Source organism: Strongylocentrotus purpuratus, unplaced genomic scaffold (assembly GCF_000002235.5).
Source record: "Strongylocentrotus purpuratus isolate Spur 01 unplaced genomic scaffold, Spur_5.0 spur5_scaffold_6, whole genome shotgun sequence".
Lineage (NCBI taxonomy): Eukaryota > Metazoa > Echinodermata > Echinoidea > Camarodonta > Strongylocentrotidae > Strongylocentrotus > Strongylocentrotus purpuratus.
The window spans coordinates 55,221,377-55,240,780 of record NW_022145612.1 but is presented as its reverse complement, the minus strand read 5'-3'; the positions used below and the strand labels follow the sequence as shown (position 1 = coordinate 55,240,780).

Genomic DNA, 19,404 nt, shown 5'->3' with positions numbered 1-19,404 from the left:
CACGCGTCACAGTGCAAAAATTGTAATCTGTAGAAGGCAAATGCTTCTGTTCAGATACTGATCAGACACTGAAAACAATTTGCTTACTAATAAGTGATTAGATTTTCATTAAAAAACATGATGTTTTGCCACGAAAGTAAAGATAATTGGGATAGCACCTTTTAAATTATGATTGAATCTGTTGAGTTAAAGAACTTGTGGGAAAAAAATAATAATGATGTCTCTAAGGATCATCAGCTGATCATATAGCTCTGATGAATAACAATTTATGGACTTTTATTGACTTACTGTATTTCTTCAAATGCTTGATTTCATCTGAAGCTCAGGGAATACACAAATCTCACTACCAACATTTGAAGGAACCTTTTTTCAAGAATGGACTAGAATTTCAATAGCCCAGAGCAAATTCGCTCAAAATTTGTTGATCAGGGAAATAAAATTGTCTATCCCCCCGATTGATTAATTCATTTAGACAGATAGGGCTTCAACTTCAAAGTGTACGTTTTACTGGTGAAACTAAGCCCTTCCTTAGTGCCGGATTACGGGGAATATTTCAAATAATGGCGGGGTTAAATGTGGTAAGTTTACAATTTATTAGATTACTAGTTTTTAGCTGGTGCATATTGCTTTGAAGAGAGCACTCTAAGAGGTTTCGAGTGGAATGTAATTTATAAGTATTGGTCCGCTTAATGCGCGGGGACCCGGCCAAACTCAATAAAATTAAAGGGATCATATTTTCCCTTGCGATGGCGGATCGCACTACCTCCGACAAACTTAAACGAGTTCCGTTTTCCCATAATTTGTGCCCTTCTGTCAAAGCCGAAAAAGAGCATCAGAGTCATCTCTCACCCTCGATTAAGATAGATTATCATGAAACATGACACAGAAGAAAAACCCATTTACTTAATTTGATTCTAGAGTTTGGCAGGGAAAAGAGACTCGCGTGCATGGCGTCGGTCGACGAGGGCGTCTACGCGAGAGAGACTCGGGCTCCGACTTAAGGGTGATTGTAAGCGATACTTGTAAACTTAGTAAGGATTATTAGAGCCTTAATCAACTCATACACTCTCTCTAAATGGTTTGATTACTGCATGCTTTGGCGGAAGGGCCGAGCACACAGCAATCATAATGGTTGTTATCGCTTGCGGCAGGGGCGTAAAGGCCCTCTGAGAGAGGAGGGTGGTGAAAGTTAGAATACAGACTAATAACATTGTCAACCATTCCGATACTAGGTTGGAGAATGGTGATGACACGGGGAGACAGTTTTAATTTTACAAATTGAGGCTGATCGGATTTCAGTCCTGATCCCACACGAGAGATATGCCTTGAGAGACTCAATAACGAACGAACGGACCTGACTCCCTCGCGTCTCTTCTATACCTCACCACATCATGTCAACCAGAACTACCAAAACCAACGGGGGAGAAGAGGAAGAAGGGATTGAGCAAGAAAGTTAGAAGAAAAGATTAAGAATGAAAGAAAAATAATCAAGAAAAGACAGACAAACATATATAAATATATAGATGGACGGACAGATAGATAGATAGATAGATAAGTAGGTATATAGATAGGTAGACTATACGAAAAGGTAGATAGAGAGGTGTAAGTGATAAATCAAGTTGTTTTAACACTGATTGGATATTTAAATAGTATTTGGAAAGATAAGAAACGACAAGGAAAAAGGAACCTGGGAAGAAAGAAAGAGAAAAAAATTAAAGTTAGAAAGTAAAGGGATAGATAGATAGGGGTAGATAGCAAAAACAAATATTTGAACGTAATAGATAGAATTGGAATATGACCGATATATTTTTGGTTTGTTTTAGGTGGTGATTAAGATGACTGTGGAAATGTATAGTGCATGAAAATAATTTGTATTATATAGAAGTAAATTAACGGAATACCAATCATCCAAGCACCCAGATCCTATATAAAACAATGTTTTTGCTACTTTATTTTAGTTAAGGTGGAGACCATACCGTTATTTGGTCGACCCTATAATAACAATAATAATAATGGTGGCTTCTTATTATAGCGCACATGTCCGTCACGTTGTGAACGGGTCATATGCTTTAAACACCTATGTTTATCACCTTTCAAAATTCATCACTATTTCTAGTATTACTTAATTTCATTATCATACAAGTATTTTTCTATTAATCCTCCACCTTACCAGGTTCCTCCATTTAGCTGTTTTCTATTATTTCATTAAGCGCGTGTCGCAGGCTGGCTTAAAAAGGAAATCTTTACATTATCTTTGTCGAGATTTCGCTCTTTAATCCTTATAATATCACTCGCTCCCTCTTTCTCTCTCGCTCTTTTACAGGAAAAATATTGAAATGTGAAGGATTTTTATCAAGTCACTTTTCCCTTAACCATGTCGAATGACTATCGATCATTGAAAAGCTGCTGTGACACAAGCCAACTCAGCAGCATACGAGCTGGTGAAATTCCCCTCGTCTACCCTATACTCAATGGCATCAATGATCGCTCCACAGAGGAGGCGTGAAGCGCAGCCGCAAAATTGGCGGCAATAGCCAATAAATGCGGAAATTTTCTTGCTTTTGAGGAAGAAAGAACAAAAATGATATGATCTTGAGTCGAGGAAGAGGGGAAATGGTAGTGATGAATAAGAGCACGAAACAAAAGAGGCAAGCATTGGTTGAACACAATGCAGTGATGTCCTCGCATTATCGATTTGTTTGGCACATTACGTACCTTTTCGACGACAAACGAACGACGAATGTAAATTTAATCGCCGAATTTCATTTCTGAATGAACGCAGCGCCCGTGCATTTTTTTTAATGGGCGAATAGCGCGCATCTATTCAATGAAGAAAGCAGCATAAAGGGGTACTCTGAGCGAGCAGAGCGCTCAATATCCTCCCCTTCTTTTTGATGCAGTATTATGCCTTTGATTTTACATCATCCATTCCTCGCATTATCGCCTCATAGAGCTGGTTAAATCAGCGAGGACATCAATTTGTATTTTAAGACTTCAAAAACTGCTTTATTTCCGCGCTTTCGATCGAAATTTAACTGAGCCTCTCAAAGCCCAAGGGCAACCAAAGCAAAATCAATTGCTCTCAACTCTCAAACATGTCGAGAAAAAAAGAAGAATTTGGTAGGGAGTGTAGTCTGCGATTTGACAACATTGGAGAGCCAAACTATTTGTTAATCCATTCCTGTAATAGAGAAGTTATATTACCAATAGATGTAACAACCTTGGATTTAATGTCAATATCCCTTCTCCTTTTCCTTGCTTTATTGAAGAAACCTAAAAAGTATACCGATGAAAAACATTGTGATGAAGTTTTGTGCAGCTTATCAAATAAAAATATCCATGCTTGTATGCAAACATACTTTTTAGTGACCCTGTAAAAACTGTAAGAACTAACAAAACTATAATGATGTTGTTACTCTATATCAAACGTCTTCAAAGTAACAGATGTAATGGAAATCTTTGAAGAAAAAAAAACCTCATGAATATAATGAGTCCACGAATTCAACACATTCCTTTTTTTTTCACGCAGTGTTGCTCAGCTGCGCATGCGCAGATTGATTTTTACTGCATGTCCACAGAGCACAAAGATGCCAAGCGACTTGCTTCATCTATATGTTTAATAAGTCAGGTCTCCAACTCCGTTATAGATTTTAATTGCTATTTGGTCGGGCATGTCAGTTTCACAGTGCAACTGAGAAACCTATAAGTTGTGTAGAAACAGGTTTTCAAAAGCAATCAAAGGCTCTGTGTACTCGATTTGTTGGAAAATGAGCAAACTCACGTTTGCTGTAATACCACGCAGTTTGACGCAAACGATGGGATGACTATACCCCCACCGTTTCCCGCCAATAATTTCTCGGACAAGCAAGAAGCCCACTGGCGGAATAATCAGCTTCCCATCGGCACACAACCCCCGCGCGATTTGAGACCAACCGTTTCCTCTTCTTTCTTCTCAAATCGTTTATTAAAAATCTGGCCGAACAAAAGAAAATCATCTGATGATCACCGCCATTAATTTCTTTTTTCCATCGGCACGAATTACAAACGAAGATAGAACTTTCCTCTCTTCACATCTTACACTTTCATAGTCTCTCTCTTTTTCTCTCTCTCTCTCTCTCTCTCTCTCTCTTTCTCTCTCATTCTTATTTCTCCTCCTCTTCAGTCGTCATCTCCCTGCTTCATCCTCCTTTTCATAGTTAAAATCAAACTCTTTCACTCCTTTGTTATTCTTCATTTCGTTTCATACGTTTTATATTTTCTGTATCAATATTACACACTGGACTACTATATACCTTTCTCCATTCACTGTTTTTCCTCTTCATAGTTATGTTAACCTGTCTTATCCACTTATTTATAAACTCTGCCTATTTATAAAATATGTCTTTTCGTGTCGCTTCCATCTTCCTCACTAACTAAAGTTAATTTCTGCCGTTTATGAATAAATAAAACCCTTTATTTTATTGGATAGGAATGTTTATTTCCATATTGAATATCTTTTAATTACACCTTACCGCTGCCTCGTACTATTTTCTTTCTTTCTTTCTTCATCCTTTTATCATCTGCACTCTCTCAAAATAGTCCTTGCTCTCTTTCTATCAATCAATCATTGGGATAACGTCTAAGACGTCACAATTACTGGTAATAATGTGGTCCCGCTTAGGGAGTTCTCTATTCTCCTGTTCGCCGCTCCACCATGAACTTGTATAGATGGGACCAACAGTTGAGACAGAACATCAAATAGAGATGTAATTTTAGACGATGTGCTACGTGCCTGTCCTGTTTAACTCTGTTTAACTGCCAGGCGAATGCATGCATCCACAGCCTTATAATTCCACAATACGATTTGTAAATACGAATGACTTCTCCTGTCTTTATCTTTCCATATTCCGAATCAACTCTTGTATTCTTACCTAGAATGAAAACTAAATATATTAGAACATTTTGTTCTGTGTTTAATTGATTCATATTAGCAAATCAAAGTAACCTTAGACATAGAACATAGGCAGAAAAAATATCTGAGAGAGAGAGAGAGAGACGTAGATAAAATTAATTGTTACTTCATAAATGATGCAATGTGTACAGTGAACTTATAAGGAATAGCCAACGCCAACATAATTGTGCGATTTCTATGACGAAAACATTTTATCATTTTGTGATCTATTAAACATTCCTCTGTACAAATTTACCATTATAGTCGAAGAAAGCTAAGTAGGTCGATGTGAATGAGTTAGAAGGCTTATATAATTCTTCTTTCTGTTTCTTTTTTTTAAAAATAAATCTATTATGTCAGCATAATGTGTTCTTTCCAACTTTTTATCGTTCATGACGTAAGAAGACTTTGATCATGTTATATTCTGCTTTTATTGACTACCTTAAATTTATATTCTAGATCATAAAACATTTGCACTTCATTAATTTGTCATTAAATCGTATGCACCCTAATTTCTATACGTGCCTTACTGCACGTCAGATTTGGGCGATCGCACTTTTAGAATGATGCTCGTTGCTCTTGAGGCGTCATTTTAGAGACGTAAACTTGCGTCAACAGCTGAGGGATCTTTGACGCACGTGTGACCCGTACAAACATCCTTGCAAAGTGAACAAGGGAATTTATGCACTGAATTAATGGAGCATGAGCTAATTACCGTCAATATATTTTATTGGCGACGGTAATGACGCATTCAAAATAACGCCTCGTGTGCAATGGACATTCAATATCAATTTTATATTCATGTAGGGCTATCCATAAAGAGTATTTAATCCTTGACGTCGATCGAAAGTTTAATAAATTCATAACCTCTCATATAGAGCCTATAAGCCGGGATTTAAGCGAGGAAAGGTCGACAATCACGATGTCAGCAGAGAAAGTGGGCGGGAAGAAAGCTTCACCATCATCCGATCCGCTACAAACATGTTAGATGGTCGGATAACAAGATTAGGCGCACATTTTGCCATTGCCCCATCTCACGGGAGGCACGGTAAGGAAACTTTGCCTGAGTGGTATCCATTCCTTCCAACGGCCCATCAAATAGAATTACGTTAATGAAAATGGCTTGGGCTTCCTAATTACTAACACCTCTCAACTTAACGCGCGTCTAGTGAATAAGTCCAACAAGTCAGACGTGCCTACCGACCTTCGCCCCTAATATGTCGCCGTTGCTATGTGCTTTCTCACTCAAGTTGTGAAGACAGTTTATAGAGGGGAGAAGATGTGGAGAAGGGACTTGACGGGAAGATTCACTTTCCGCCATCTTCTTTCTGACGTCTTTCAGGTGGGATTCTGAAACTAAAATATAAATTATGCGACTGAAGACTTAAATCCATTAAACTCTTCAATAGATTTGCTTGTGGCGATAATATCAATAATTTGAAATGTCTGCGACGATTTGCAGGAAGGTATTGGGAAACTAATTGGGTTGCGGGAAAGGCGACAAAAAGAGCAAGCGGAGATTTAGGAGCTGGTTTCTGGAGGGGTGGATTACAAGCCCCATCAGTCATAACAGAGGGGCTCTAGCGGTGCGCTGACACGCCTCTACGGCCCCACTGAAAAATGACGGAGCAAGAGGGTAAACGGTTTACATGTCTCGGCCAGGCATCCGACCGCCACATCGGAGCGCATTAGTTGATTGGATTGGATTCTAAGTGGTGCTGAAAAATGTCCGCCGTCGTAGAAAATTGTATCATCGCTGCCGTAAAATAGAAGAAATGTAATAATCAGGTCCTGCGAGTGGGGTCGTAATCACCGAGTGAGAGAGAGGACCCAGATATAAGGTGACTATTCGTCGGCTTTTAACCTCTCTAATTAGGTGCGCCAGAGATGGGCTGAGCGCACCGTACGTGTGAAGGCAGCATTCGAAGGTAAATCAACGAAGACTCTCTATCCAAAGACGACCACGAAATCTAAGTAAATCGTGCTTAGCTCTGAATGCGGATATTAGATTTGGGAGCGGAATTCCCGATGGAGTATGGGATTGGATTGCGAATTAAATCTCGCGGTAAATTAAATTCAACGCAGATTCTGAGATCGGGATGGGTCGGATACGAGATTCACTCGCAAACAGACAGACATGCGTACCGTACTCTCCCTTTCCTAAAGCAAACCTTTAGCTTCTTTTTGAATGAAATAATTTGAGAGACTAAAACAAAGATATTTACCAAATGGTATTAATTATCATCCTTCTCCTCCTCCTGGATGGTCATTGATTTAGAATGAAAATGATGACTCTTGTTTGATTTGATACCAGATCCATCTCACAAGAGGTCGTTTAAGGGTATCAACTTTCAGCCTGAAATTCTCCCAAGGTGTAAGATTCCCCCTGTTTGTCAATATTTATTTTGCGATGCTCATGTCGCCAAAGCTTCCGAATATTTGGACAATTTTCATCATAACTTTCCTCAAGCATTATTGAACATTTTTTTCGGTCAGAATAAAATGAGAAGTAAAAATAAGCGGATACTATTACTGAACTAATAACACAGTAAGCTTTATGGGTCGCCGGATCTCTCTCAACCTCACGTCTGTGTTGGGGGAAGGCTAAACCAGCGAGAAACTCTTTACTTTCATTGATTGTTTTATTAGTGATTGGTGACAAACGTGTGAAGTCACGTGACCCCTCCATCGAGTTGACAGAGCTGTTGGACTCTATTCCCGAAGCACACGAGAAACGTGCGGAGTTTTGTCAAATGACAACTTCTCGAAAGGGGGAGAGAAACTTTAACCCCCCTCGCTTTCAATCATCGTGATTGGACGATAGGACATCGTGACTTTGTTAAGATTGTTCTCATTTTCAGACTTAATGGGATGGGATAGTTAGAAGGGATAATGTATTCTTGATTTGATTCGGTGGAGGAAGGAATAGGCTGCATTGAGTCAGGCTCGTTATGCTCGTTGCAGGCACACGAGGCATTATTCTTCTGGCGTAGGACTGCGTCAGCGACTGGCGGTCTTTGACGAACCTCATGAAGTTAATGATGATGTAATCATACTAAGAATAAAACAATATAACATTATTATCCCGAATCTGATACTGCTGATTACATTTCAGTTACTTCTTAAAATTCGATAAAAAAAAAATCTGAAAGAACCTATACAGACAGCAAAAAACAAAAAATAAAATAAAACATGTATCTCATTTAGAACAAGTTTCATATTATTCAAAGTTTATAAAATGGTATTCTAAAGACATCAAGATTAAAAATTAATTTTTATCCATTTTATGAAATTAAACTTATTAGCTTTGATCTGTCGTTACCTATAATTTGTGATGATATTTTTAGACGTTGCACATTACTAGACCATTTCAAAGCGTGGTCTGGTTAACAAGTTTAGTGGAATCTGGAGGACAATGACGCACATGATTTGAAATTTGGAGACGTAAATTCGCTGTCGAGCGGAAATTATTTTCGGTTCGGTTCGACTCACGGCACCCCTGAACGGAACCCATTACCACCAGCACTCTCCCGACGACCATCCCCGCTACTCACCGGGGAGGAAGTCCGATCAATAGCCCTGGGACCCCGTCGATTTAACTCCTCCCAGAACGCGCATCTTTTTACTTTCCCAGTCAAAAACGGGTAAACAGACCACTTCAAAAAGACTAATAATGAGCTAATAAGCTGCGAGTTGGAGAGGTCTCGAAGGTATTATCTGATAGTTGAAATGGTCCCTGATTCGAGTCTCGATTTACAGTTTGGATGGCTGGGAATGAAATTGAATTCTTGAAAAGGAGAGTATTATCAGAAGAGAACATGCTATTAAAGATTAAACTCTGCGATATCTTAATTGAAGTGGCTTGTTGAGAGTTTCAGAATATACAATCTAGCCCCGTATGCCACAGTACATTGTGTGAAAGCGAATTGGTAAATGGATAAACTGTTTCCTAACTCAGCCATTGTCGAATGAAATTAACCCATCCTCCCAAAACACTTTTAAAATGAAGACACTGATGCGTTACCATGGTTACCCCATTGCATCACTGTTAATGTGACTATATTTTTGTTGGAAAATTTGTAGTCCGGCTTCATTTACTAATGATGATGAAGAGAGTGTTTATTAAGGATAGAAGTCAGCGATTTCAAGTACAGAAGATATGAATTATGATTTTGAACTAGATCTTAGCAGCTATCAAAATGGTATTTATGAAAGAAGAAAAAAGGGAAAACTGCGTCACAGTTGTTGAAAATTGGGCTAAGGTACGAGTCGAGCCGTTGCTGGGTTGACAGGATGTGGATCCAAAAGATCTAAAGTATGTTAATAGGAGGATTGGAATCAAAGAACGCTGGCTTGATATGAGTCCGAGAAACATCCTCTAGAAATATAAATACATGACCCACATCTTAACGAAATCGAAAGTTGTTTAAGTATGGATAAAGAAGTAACGAGATAGCCACGCCTTTGAGAAGAAGGTTTGTTATGGCTTTACATATATCCATCTCGGTTCCACTCTTTGGTCTAGTTCTTCCATCTCTTGATCTGTTCCTTTGAAGGATAAACATAAATATCATCTTTCATCGCTCTCGAGGAGGTCATAAAAAACCTTTAACTTAATATTCTTAATTATTTCAATCAAATCTAATCTATTATAATTTCCCTAATCACATCGAACGCGCAGGATGATTGATATTCGTGATTTCTGACGGTTTGTCCGCTCTGGGTAGGACGGATGAGGAAGGAGGTGCAGGGTTTCGTGTTACACGCTACGGGTACACGTTCGGACGCGCTCTGAGGATTAAACCACTGCGCATCTTCTGTCTCCGTAGAACTAACAAGATGATGCCAAACAGTCGTCGGTGTATGAACAGCGGGTGCGCCGGGTGCGTGCGTCTACTGGTGACGGGTGTGTACCAGCTAGCTTATTGGTGGTGGGAGGGGGTCTGGGGTTCAAGATGTTAAACGACGGTTGGTTATTTCAGGGGGGAGAGTGCACGAGGCGGAGATTGACGCCCTTGATCACCGCGGAGAGATTGACGAACACGCAAATACAAGATAATCCATTCCACGTGCAGCAGGAGTTGAATACTCAAATCACCATGTAATTGCTAAATTGAATGCGATGTATTGTGGTCATGAATATCTTATATCACACATCTCATCTCTCTCTCTCTCTCTCTCTCTCTCTCTCTCTCTCTCTTTTCTCTCTTACTCTCTCTTACTCATGAAATCAAGTATTGAATTATCTGGGTTAGTCATATATTCAGATTGTACTTTTATTATGGTCTGCCCTCTATACTTTTTTTTAATCCAACAGCCGGATTCAGTACTTTAAAAAAAGTTTGAAATGGTACATTCGTATCAGAACCATTATTATCCCCTATGAAAAGTCTTTTTATCTATCCATAATACTTTCATCACTGTGTTTTCTTCTGTTTCGTTTACTTTTTCTCTGAATGTTTCCATTTGTATTATCACCATTCTTGATGTATCAATGAAAGAAAATTGTGAACTATTATATCTGTTTGATTAAATTCTTGATATCAACTTTACAATCTGAATATCCCGATTTGCTTCTCCTGCACAGGTCCAAACCCTCCCACAATCCTTGGAAAGACACGGCGCCCTCGTACGGCCTTCACAAGTCAACAACTCCTAGAGCTAGAGCAACAATTTCGCAAGAACAAATACCTGTCACGACCAAAGCGATTCGAAGTGGCTACATCCCTCATGTTGACAGAGACACAGGTGAGAAGAAGGAATAAAAACAATGACCCATATTTATTAAAGGCGGACTAATTTCTTGATTAACCTAGCCTCACTAATTAATTTAATTGAAACGTGGTCTTATTTAGTCCAATATAAGTTAGATCTGCTTTTACGTAGTGACTAGTCCAAGGATTTACTGAAGTTAAACATGGTTTTAGTCATCTGTTTAATGGAAGAGCCCAAGAGTCAACCCAAAAGTTCTTTATATTTTTATAGCAAAACACAGAAAAAATATTTGTTGATGAGATGAAATGAAAAGTCATTTCATGGTGACAAGTTGTCGTGCTTTCATTGTCGATCGCAAATCCAATAAATTCCTTGCTTCTGACGTTATGACTGAAATTGATATCAAGCCCGATTTTTTATTTATAAGATGGGGTCCTTATATTCATGCCATTTCTTTTCCTGTTTTAAAAACTCTTGATTTTTCTATTTTCCCCCTCCCGTTCATCCGTCTCATGTACTCTTCATTCAATAAGTTATTGACCATGTCTCTCAATTTCAAATGTTATTTCAATAGATGACAGTAAGTTGCCATTCAATGACTGCGTCAGTGATAGCACTGATGACGCAATGGAACCTTTACTTACAAGATGAAAAGCTGTAGGCAATTTAAAACAATCTCGCGACAGTCAGTTTTCATGGATGTTGTGCTCTCTAAAAAATCTCACTGGTGGTGTCTGTTTTGTCTCCTTCTACACCCCTCTCATCCAACCAATAAACTAAATGATACCGGATGTAATCACCTTTTATTGCGCCAATTCTCCCTTTCTGATTACGACTTAGCCCTACCCGTCAAACGGCGCTCCATCTAAAACCTCCAATCCGATTGCCTGGATGAAGATGATGAGGGGAGATCGGTCCGAAAATTATATTTACTGTGGGGGCGAGAGTCCAAATATCCCAAGGCAAAAATTGTCAAGTCGTTTCTGCCTATTTTTAGACCATCTTTTGCCCAAATTGAACGAAATCAATCTCCCAAATTGTTTTTCTTCTTTTGCAATTTTCGGGAAGAAAACGTATTTAAGATTTGTTGTCGAAGAAAAGCAATAATTTTTCTTGGAAAGAGAGAGAACATTAACATGAAATTGAAATGACACAAGGAATATAAATGGGAAAAGAGATAATGTGAAAACGATATGTGTTTGTCTTCAAGAAAAAGAAAGGTTGATAGTATTAGGAAGGGATGTTATACAGGAAGAGTGAGTGGGATGGAGAGTGAAAGGGAGAGAAAGAGAAACAGAGACACAAATTGAAAAGAAAGTAGGAAGAACGTATATAGTGCGACAGAAAAAGAGAAACGGATCCAGTAAGACAGACAGGGATAGAGAGGGATGGAGAGAGAGGGAGGTTTAGAATAATTTTGCGGGGGAATAAAATTGAAGTGGAGGTGAAGCACTAGCCTCCAGCGGACAGCTGTTAATTTGATTATTATTGTTTCCTCTCACTTTGGCAGTGGAGAAATTAAATCATTGCTCGTTCGCTTCCCCCAGAAAATATTATTAGCTGCGAAAAGATGAGATCTAATATTGGAACTTGATTGGGTGTTAGATACCAGGGACATTTTAGAGAGTTCTTTTCCTTGTTTGAAGGGCAATTTGAAGAAGGGAAGAGATGAAGCTTTAACAGCTTTCGGAGGATGATGAAATTTGCCCTGGGTTATTCCAACTTATTTGGTTATCCCGACCAAATTGTCAGCGATATGCCCGCTGATTATTTGCAATGAACCCCTAAATTCGAGAAAGTGTTATTTGGTTTAAGATTTCTTAATAGAATATGGTATTTCACAATCCATTCCAAATCGATAGAGCTTTTACAAGCCTTGTATTTACTTCCTCCTTCCCTACCACTTAGTTATTCAAGAGTTCGACCGACATGAAAAATATGAAAAGATGTGTCTTATTATCACGACTGTTTATACTTATAGCAAATATAACGTTGAAGATTTGCATTACCCACTCATAATTGATTAAACAAATTTTTCTAAACTTAAGACTGAGAAAGCATTATTGGTATTATTTGCTTTATTATGCCTGAATGAAATATTCCCTGATTCAAAATACATTTTCCTATCGTGGAAGACAGGGGAAACTATAAAACAAATAATTACATACAGTGTCCTTGGCATTTCAGCGCCACACATGATATAACAAAGATTCGCAAAAAGTTGTTTGGTTAAAAATGACATGAATCATCAAACAAAATAAAATTCGATTACTGTTTCATTACTACATGACAAATTTGATCAATTACTCAAACGTATCTCACGTAAAATCAAACCAATTCATAATAATTATGTGGATTCGTTTGCGCATTTGTTACAAGCAGTGTGTACGGAATATATCAAATAATTAGACTGTTGTGATGTATGTGTCTTCAAATCATTAAAGACGTTACCTAATGGATTTTCTTCTTCTTTGTTTTCTTTTTTCTCGCTGTAGGTCAAAATTTGGTTCCAGAACCGCAGGATGAAATGGAAGCGAAGCAAGAAGGCCAAGGACACGCCAACGCAAGAACGGAACTCCAACAAAGACTCTACCGACTCCATCACGAAGTCCTCCGAACTGTCTACAATAAAAACCGAACCATCTTCGGCAGACGTTGATACGAGCGTTTTACTAAAAGGTGATCATCTACACGACATCGACAGAGAGGAACTAAACTACGACGACGACGATGATCTCGCGATGGGAGATGCTGACGAGGACGAGGAGGAGGAAGATGACATGGACGATGACATGAAAGTCCCAGAAATGTGTGATCCTCGAGAATTGTCGCATAATATGTTTACGTCAGATCGTATGACGTCATCGCCTCCGAGACTCGTCAACAGTCATTTGCTAGAAATAGTTCGTTAGTACATGGAACACTTGAAATGATTACAAGCTGCAAAAAGGAGCACGAAGAAATGTGACAGTAGTGGTTTTTATTAACAAACTCTGACGTCTCAAAGTACAAACAGACAATTTACTAGCATTCATACCCAAATTATTTTTCGTGGAGCAAACCCCCTAAAGGAACATTCGCCCCCGATGGAGTTGTTTTAAAGTTTCTACGATGAGCAAAATCTAGTTTCGGAGTTCTCAATGTCAAAAACAAAACTATCTATCCAGAATAAATAGATATGTTGGTGAACAAGAATAAAAACCAAGAGATGTATCTGTTTTCAACGATTTTCGCATTGACAGTAGTCCAATTAAAAAGGTGTGTGCAGTATTTATCTATTGTGTCCATTTCTGTCTGTCTGTCTCTATTCCTCTCTCTCTCTCTTTTTTTTTTTTCTTTCTAAATTTCTCATTCTCCTTCTCTTTTTTCATTCTTCTTTTCTTCGGCATCCTGCAATAACTATTTCCATCTATTTCCCTCGAATATCAATACATTGTTGGACGTTCTACCACGATCTTCTTATTTGACGGTGTTTTTCAATATGAAATGAATGTCTAATGGACATTGTTCATATTTTGGTTTTATGTTAATTAGGCTTCACATTGAGCGAAATAGATCTGTGCTTTTAGATAATACTGATTGCAACACATGATAACCAATTCTAAATTATTTTTGATAAAATTAAATAGAATAATATACATTGAAATCTGTTTTTAACATCTCAAATTGAGGCGACATTTCGTTTCCTTAACTGCGTAATACGAATATTCATGTCTAATAATTTCTTCTAAAAAGAAAGCAAGACATTGTTTTTTGCTGTATCATTTTATGGCAGATTTTTTGCCCAAAGTTATCATCGGTGCTTCAGTGTATTATTCTTCATAGTGTCACGTACTAAAGTTAAACAAGTCTTTTGTAGCTTTGTGGTTTTTCTCAAGGAAACCTATGTGCACCATTATATTTCAATATTTTATATTTTTTACATTATGTTCTGTGAAATGGTTACAGAGACTGATATTAAAAACTAATATATTACATTACAACACTGATCTATCTAAAAAAAAAAAAGTATTAAAAATAACACTGCTGGGGAATGCAATAATATAAATATCGTTACCAATTTCATCATGAACAACAGAATGATTCAAAATCCATCCGAAATACAAGTGGTAAAAATAATTATATACCTCACTTAAGAAATCCAGCCATCTGATTGGTCGAATTGCATTCATAAACTTCAACTGTTCCTGTAAAATTCCCGGTAACCATGCATAAAACATTTCAATAATTTTAATAACCATGGTTATCAAAAAAATAGGTCAGTCTCCATGGTTACCCCATAGGTTTACATGTTAAAAAATGGTTTGAGCGATGGAGGATACCATACGTGTGCGAAAAATTGGTCGGCAATTTCAATACAATTGAATCTCGATCGATCTTACCGACAATTTTATCTTGCATTGTTGACATGAAGACGAAAATTAACTCTCAAAAACAAAAAAACAACATCTGCTGATAGATCTTGATCTAAGTTCGTGCCAATATGCATTGCAAAAGTAAAAGAAGGGTCCGTTTCATGGAGCTTTTGCGAAGCATCCCTCACGCGGAGCCGTTTTCAATCCATTTTAATGTATATATTGGAGAAAACTGCCAAGCATGTTAATGGCGCGCGATAGCCGAGTGGTCTAAGCGTTGGTTTTCGATACACCTCTTGTTGTACGCAAGAGTTCGAATCCCGTCTTCGACAAAATGGTAAATTATCTTTATTTTTTATTTTTTAGTCTATTTTTTTCGGCATATAAAAGTATTAATGACTGCTTTAATATTCGAGAAATAGTTGTTTTCATACGCTCTCGGGAAGGTTACAATTGGGCTATTCCCCTCGGCAAGCCTCGGGGAATAGCACAATTCTAACCTTCCCTTGAGCGTAATAAAACAACTATTTCTCTCAAAGCAGTCATTAATACTATATTTTATTCAATACATGGCAGAGTTTGGTCATGCAATATAGTGAATTGAAGCTTTTAGATCAAGATTGCCGTTAAGTATTCCAACACATGATGAATCATTCAAAGGCACTTTAACTCTTGCTGATCTACATTTTATTTCACATTTGTTTGTAAAATAAGTGTTAAAACACCTTTTATTGCGTGCTTTAGTATGTATCTACTTTCTGTATATAATACGAAGTAAATGAGTTATTTATGGTAGTAGGAGTAATGTATATATTCGTTGTAATGAAATGCAATGTGATGATGTATTATCTATATGAAAGAAAATTAAAGTCACAATTAACATTAATCATCTGATCATTTGAAGTGTCTTTCTATTTCACGTTTCATTCTATAATGATCATAAATGCCCACGAGGTTGGCTAGAATGTAAAAACCATATATAAACACTAACATACGTTTATTACCAAAAGTGGAAAATGGTTATCCTAGAGAAATAGGTTTTGAAAATTTGAAATAGCCGAGATCCTATAAAACATAATGACGACCTAAAAGCCACCATGGGTGTGTATTTCTTTCCCCACCACTCCTTTTTTTTTTTTTTTTTTTTAAATATGACGGTCATTAATTTTATCAAAGATAAATAAAACAAAATATTGATTGTCCTAATTTCTTTCTTTAATATTCAAAGCTTATGGTTAGAGTTAGAGTTTCGTTCATAATCTGACAAGCTATCAATAATGATGAAATATACAGCTTGCATGGAGGAGATGATACATACATAAAACATAAATGAGAGATGATGATGATGATGATGATGATGATGATGATGATGATGATGATGATGATGGAAATGATAGTGGTTGTGTGGGTGGTAATGGTGATGATAGTGAGGATGGTGATGATAATGATGATGATGGCAGTGATGGCGACGATGATGATGATGGTGATGGTGGTGATGATGATGATGATGGTGGGGGTGATGATAATGATGGTGATGATAATGATGATGATGATGACAGTGGCGATGATGATGACAGCGGCGATGATGATGATGATGATGATGATGCTGATGATGATGATGATGATGATGATAATGGGGATGATCCTACTGATAATAATGGTTATGAAAATGGTGTTGGATCACAGGGCATCAAAATTTGTGATGAATTAACTTTCATTGAATGTTAACAACCAATTCACATCTCTTCTGCTAGTATTTCATATCTGCATCTTCTTGATTTACGTCTAGTTTGGTTACCTACCTAAAGCAATTAAGATCGACCAACATCATCAGTCATAGAAACATAAGTGTCCAGATTTGAACAATATTATTTAAGCCAATTAACCTCCAACGTAAATTCATCAAGCGCTAATTAGTGCGGTCGATACCGTACGAGCTAGTTAGATCGATCAGTCACTAAGTCCTAACATTAGAGTTAACGGTCACTGATTCCTGAATTAATCGTAAGTAATACCCAGTGTCCATGTCGCCAAATTATGTATCTAACACTTCCATGTCTAGACTATCCCAGTAATGATTAGACTAATTAGCGAGAGGGACTAAAACTGCCTGTACTATTAGAGTCACTTAATATCGCATTTTTAGAGTACGATACCCCCAGATAGGGAGGATGATGAAAACATGGAGGTGACGTTGGATGTCGCAATGAAAAGGCGAGAATATAATCCGAGCTACTTTGCAAGGCATCGCGAGAACGTGATGTGGCTTAATACAGGGACTGTTTGCTGGAAAGTGTGACTCATTGAAATCTTTCTAATTGATAGTTTAGATGCTTAGTGTGAAAAATTATTTAGAAATCAGATAAGATTTAACCTTTTCAAACCATCCGCCATTTTGAACAATGAGTTGGGTATCAAAGGGCTTATCAGACGCGCTAATTAAGAGTGCTAATTGAGAGAGATAAGTCGACTCTTAGGTTTGATGCTCAAGGCACCTCCCCGGGTTGAGATCTTTAATTAACAATCCCACTGTATCGTTCTTTCCATCTATCTCCAGCTCTTTCTTGCTCTCTCTCTCTCTCTCTCTCTCTCTCTCTCTCCCTCTCTTCTGCCCTCGTTCACTCTTTGTTTCTTTGTCTCTATCACTCCCTTTCCCCTCCCTCTCTCCTTTTCTGTCTTTTCCTTCAATCCATCTCTTTCTCTATCTCTCTTTTCTTTCTCTATTTATCCCCCCGTCTCTCTTTCCGTTTCTATCAGTCTCTCTCTCTCTCTCTCTTTCTCTCTCTCTCGCTCTTGCTCTCAGTGTATCTTTCTCCCGCCTCTTTCTATCCATCTTTATGAAATTTATTCCCTCTAGTGCCCCTTTATTTCTCTATTTCTATGACTTGTCTCTCTCTTCTTCTCTCAATAACTGTCCGTGCGTGTGTGTGTGTGCGTGTGGGTGCTTGTGTGTGTGTGTGTGTGTGTGTGCGTGCGGGTGCGTGTGTGGGTGTGAGTGTGTTTGCATGTGAATGTCCTCCTTTCATTACCTTTCCCTCACTCTTCCGCTCGCTCTCTCCTACCCCTTCTCCATCTTTATTACAACCAATATTTTCAAGAAAATTTGTTTAATTTTCTGACTCTCTGTGGCTGCCTCGCCTCCCTCATCCCTCTCCCTCCCTCTTCGAATTTTTCAATATTTTATTATGCAAAAAGCTTATTCGATCCTACAATGTCCTGAATTATCATAACCTGTAAAAAAAATCGATTGCTAGGAACATTTTGTATCATAATCATTATGAGGGCATTATACTTTTTCAACTCAATGCCTAGTATGCCAAGTGGTGGAAGATGCCTCCAAACCAGGCGAGCTATACACAATTAAATTGTAAAACACCAATTATCATCGTCTAAGACTAATCTTAATTACAACTTATAAAAAACGACATAATAAAAGCGATGACATAATTCCTTTTGGGGGAGAAAGAAACATTTTTCCGCAGAAAAATATCTAGGAGTTTATAGGCAGTGTCTGGCAATTCCTTTGAAGTATTAATGCCTTATCTACCTTATTAATAGCTAATCATTAAGTTTGTTTATTATTTTTTGTCGTGGTCTTCGACTCCCTCAGTATTATCATCATCGTCACCATCAACATCAACGTCTTCATCAATACCAATATCTCCATATCAACATCACTTTTACTATCATTATCAGCAGCAACATCAGAATCATCAACATCTTTTCATTATCATCATCATCAACAAAATCTTCATTATCATTGTCATCACTGTCATCATCTTCATAATCCTTTCAACATTTTGCTAGATCAATAATACTAAAGATACATGAGCTTTAACTCATTTTCTCGTATTTCTTTCGATCATTACATTTCCTTTTCAATGAAAATAATTCAATTTCAATGTCATATTCTTTTCTTTACCTTTCTTGACTTATTTCAATACTAATTCAAACGTTTAAATGAAATCATGAAAATCTGTACATTACAGTGGTTTTCCGCATTACATTTTTTCTCTCAGAAAGATGGTATGATCAGAATGAGAGAGATATTACTTCCAAATGTCCTCCTGCATAAATATACCCTCCCCAATGGCAACAACACCCCTCATTGTTCTATTGTTACTGGGCCTCGTTGTGTTCATTCAATATCATCTTAATCGCGAATATTTTCCAGATAGGATCTTATCTTTATTTCAAATCAATTTTATATCAATTTTGTCCATATAGTTGAATTGGAAAATTAGTTTTCGAATCGCATTCTAAGCGAGCTGACGCCTGAAGACAGGCTCATTATTCAGACTGATATTTCGAAGAAAAAATAGAAAGATCATTAACCCCGTCAATGCGATAAGAATAATGAATTTGTAAGGAGTGAACAGAGTAATTTGAATTATAAGCAATAAT

At 37.6% G+C, this 19,404-nt stretch overlaps 1 protein-coding gene across 1 annotated transcript in view; it reads left to right on the top strand.

Moving 5' to 3' along the window:
- The window catches only part of LOC577485 (motor neuron and pancreas homeobox protein 1), a 30,336-nt gene extending 15,657 nt beyond the window's left edge, over window positions 1-14,679 (top strand). Inside the window, exons 2-3 of the mRNA XM_777710.4 lie at window positions 10,518-10,678; window positions 13,141-14,679. Of these exons, the coding sequence (XP_782803.3) occupies window positions 10,518-10,678; window positions 13,141-13,557 (578 nt within the window). The 3' untranslated portion in view covers window positions 13,558-14,679. The remainder of the gene's footprint in view (window positions 1-10,517; window positions 10,679-13,140) is intronic.
- The last annotated feature ends 4,725 nt before the right edge of the window (window positions 14,680-19,404 follow it).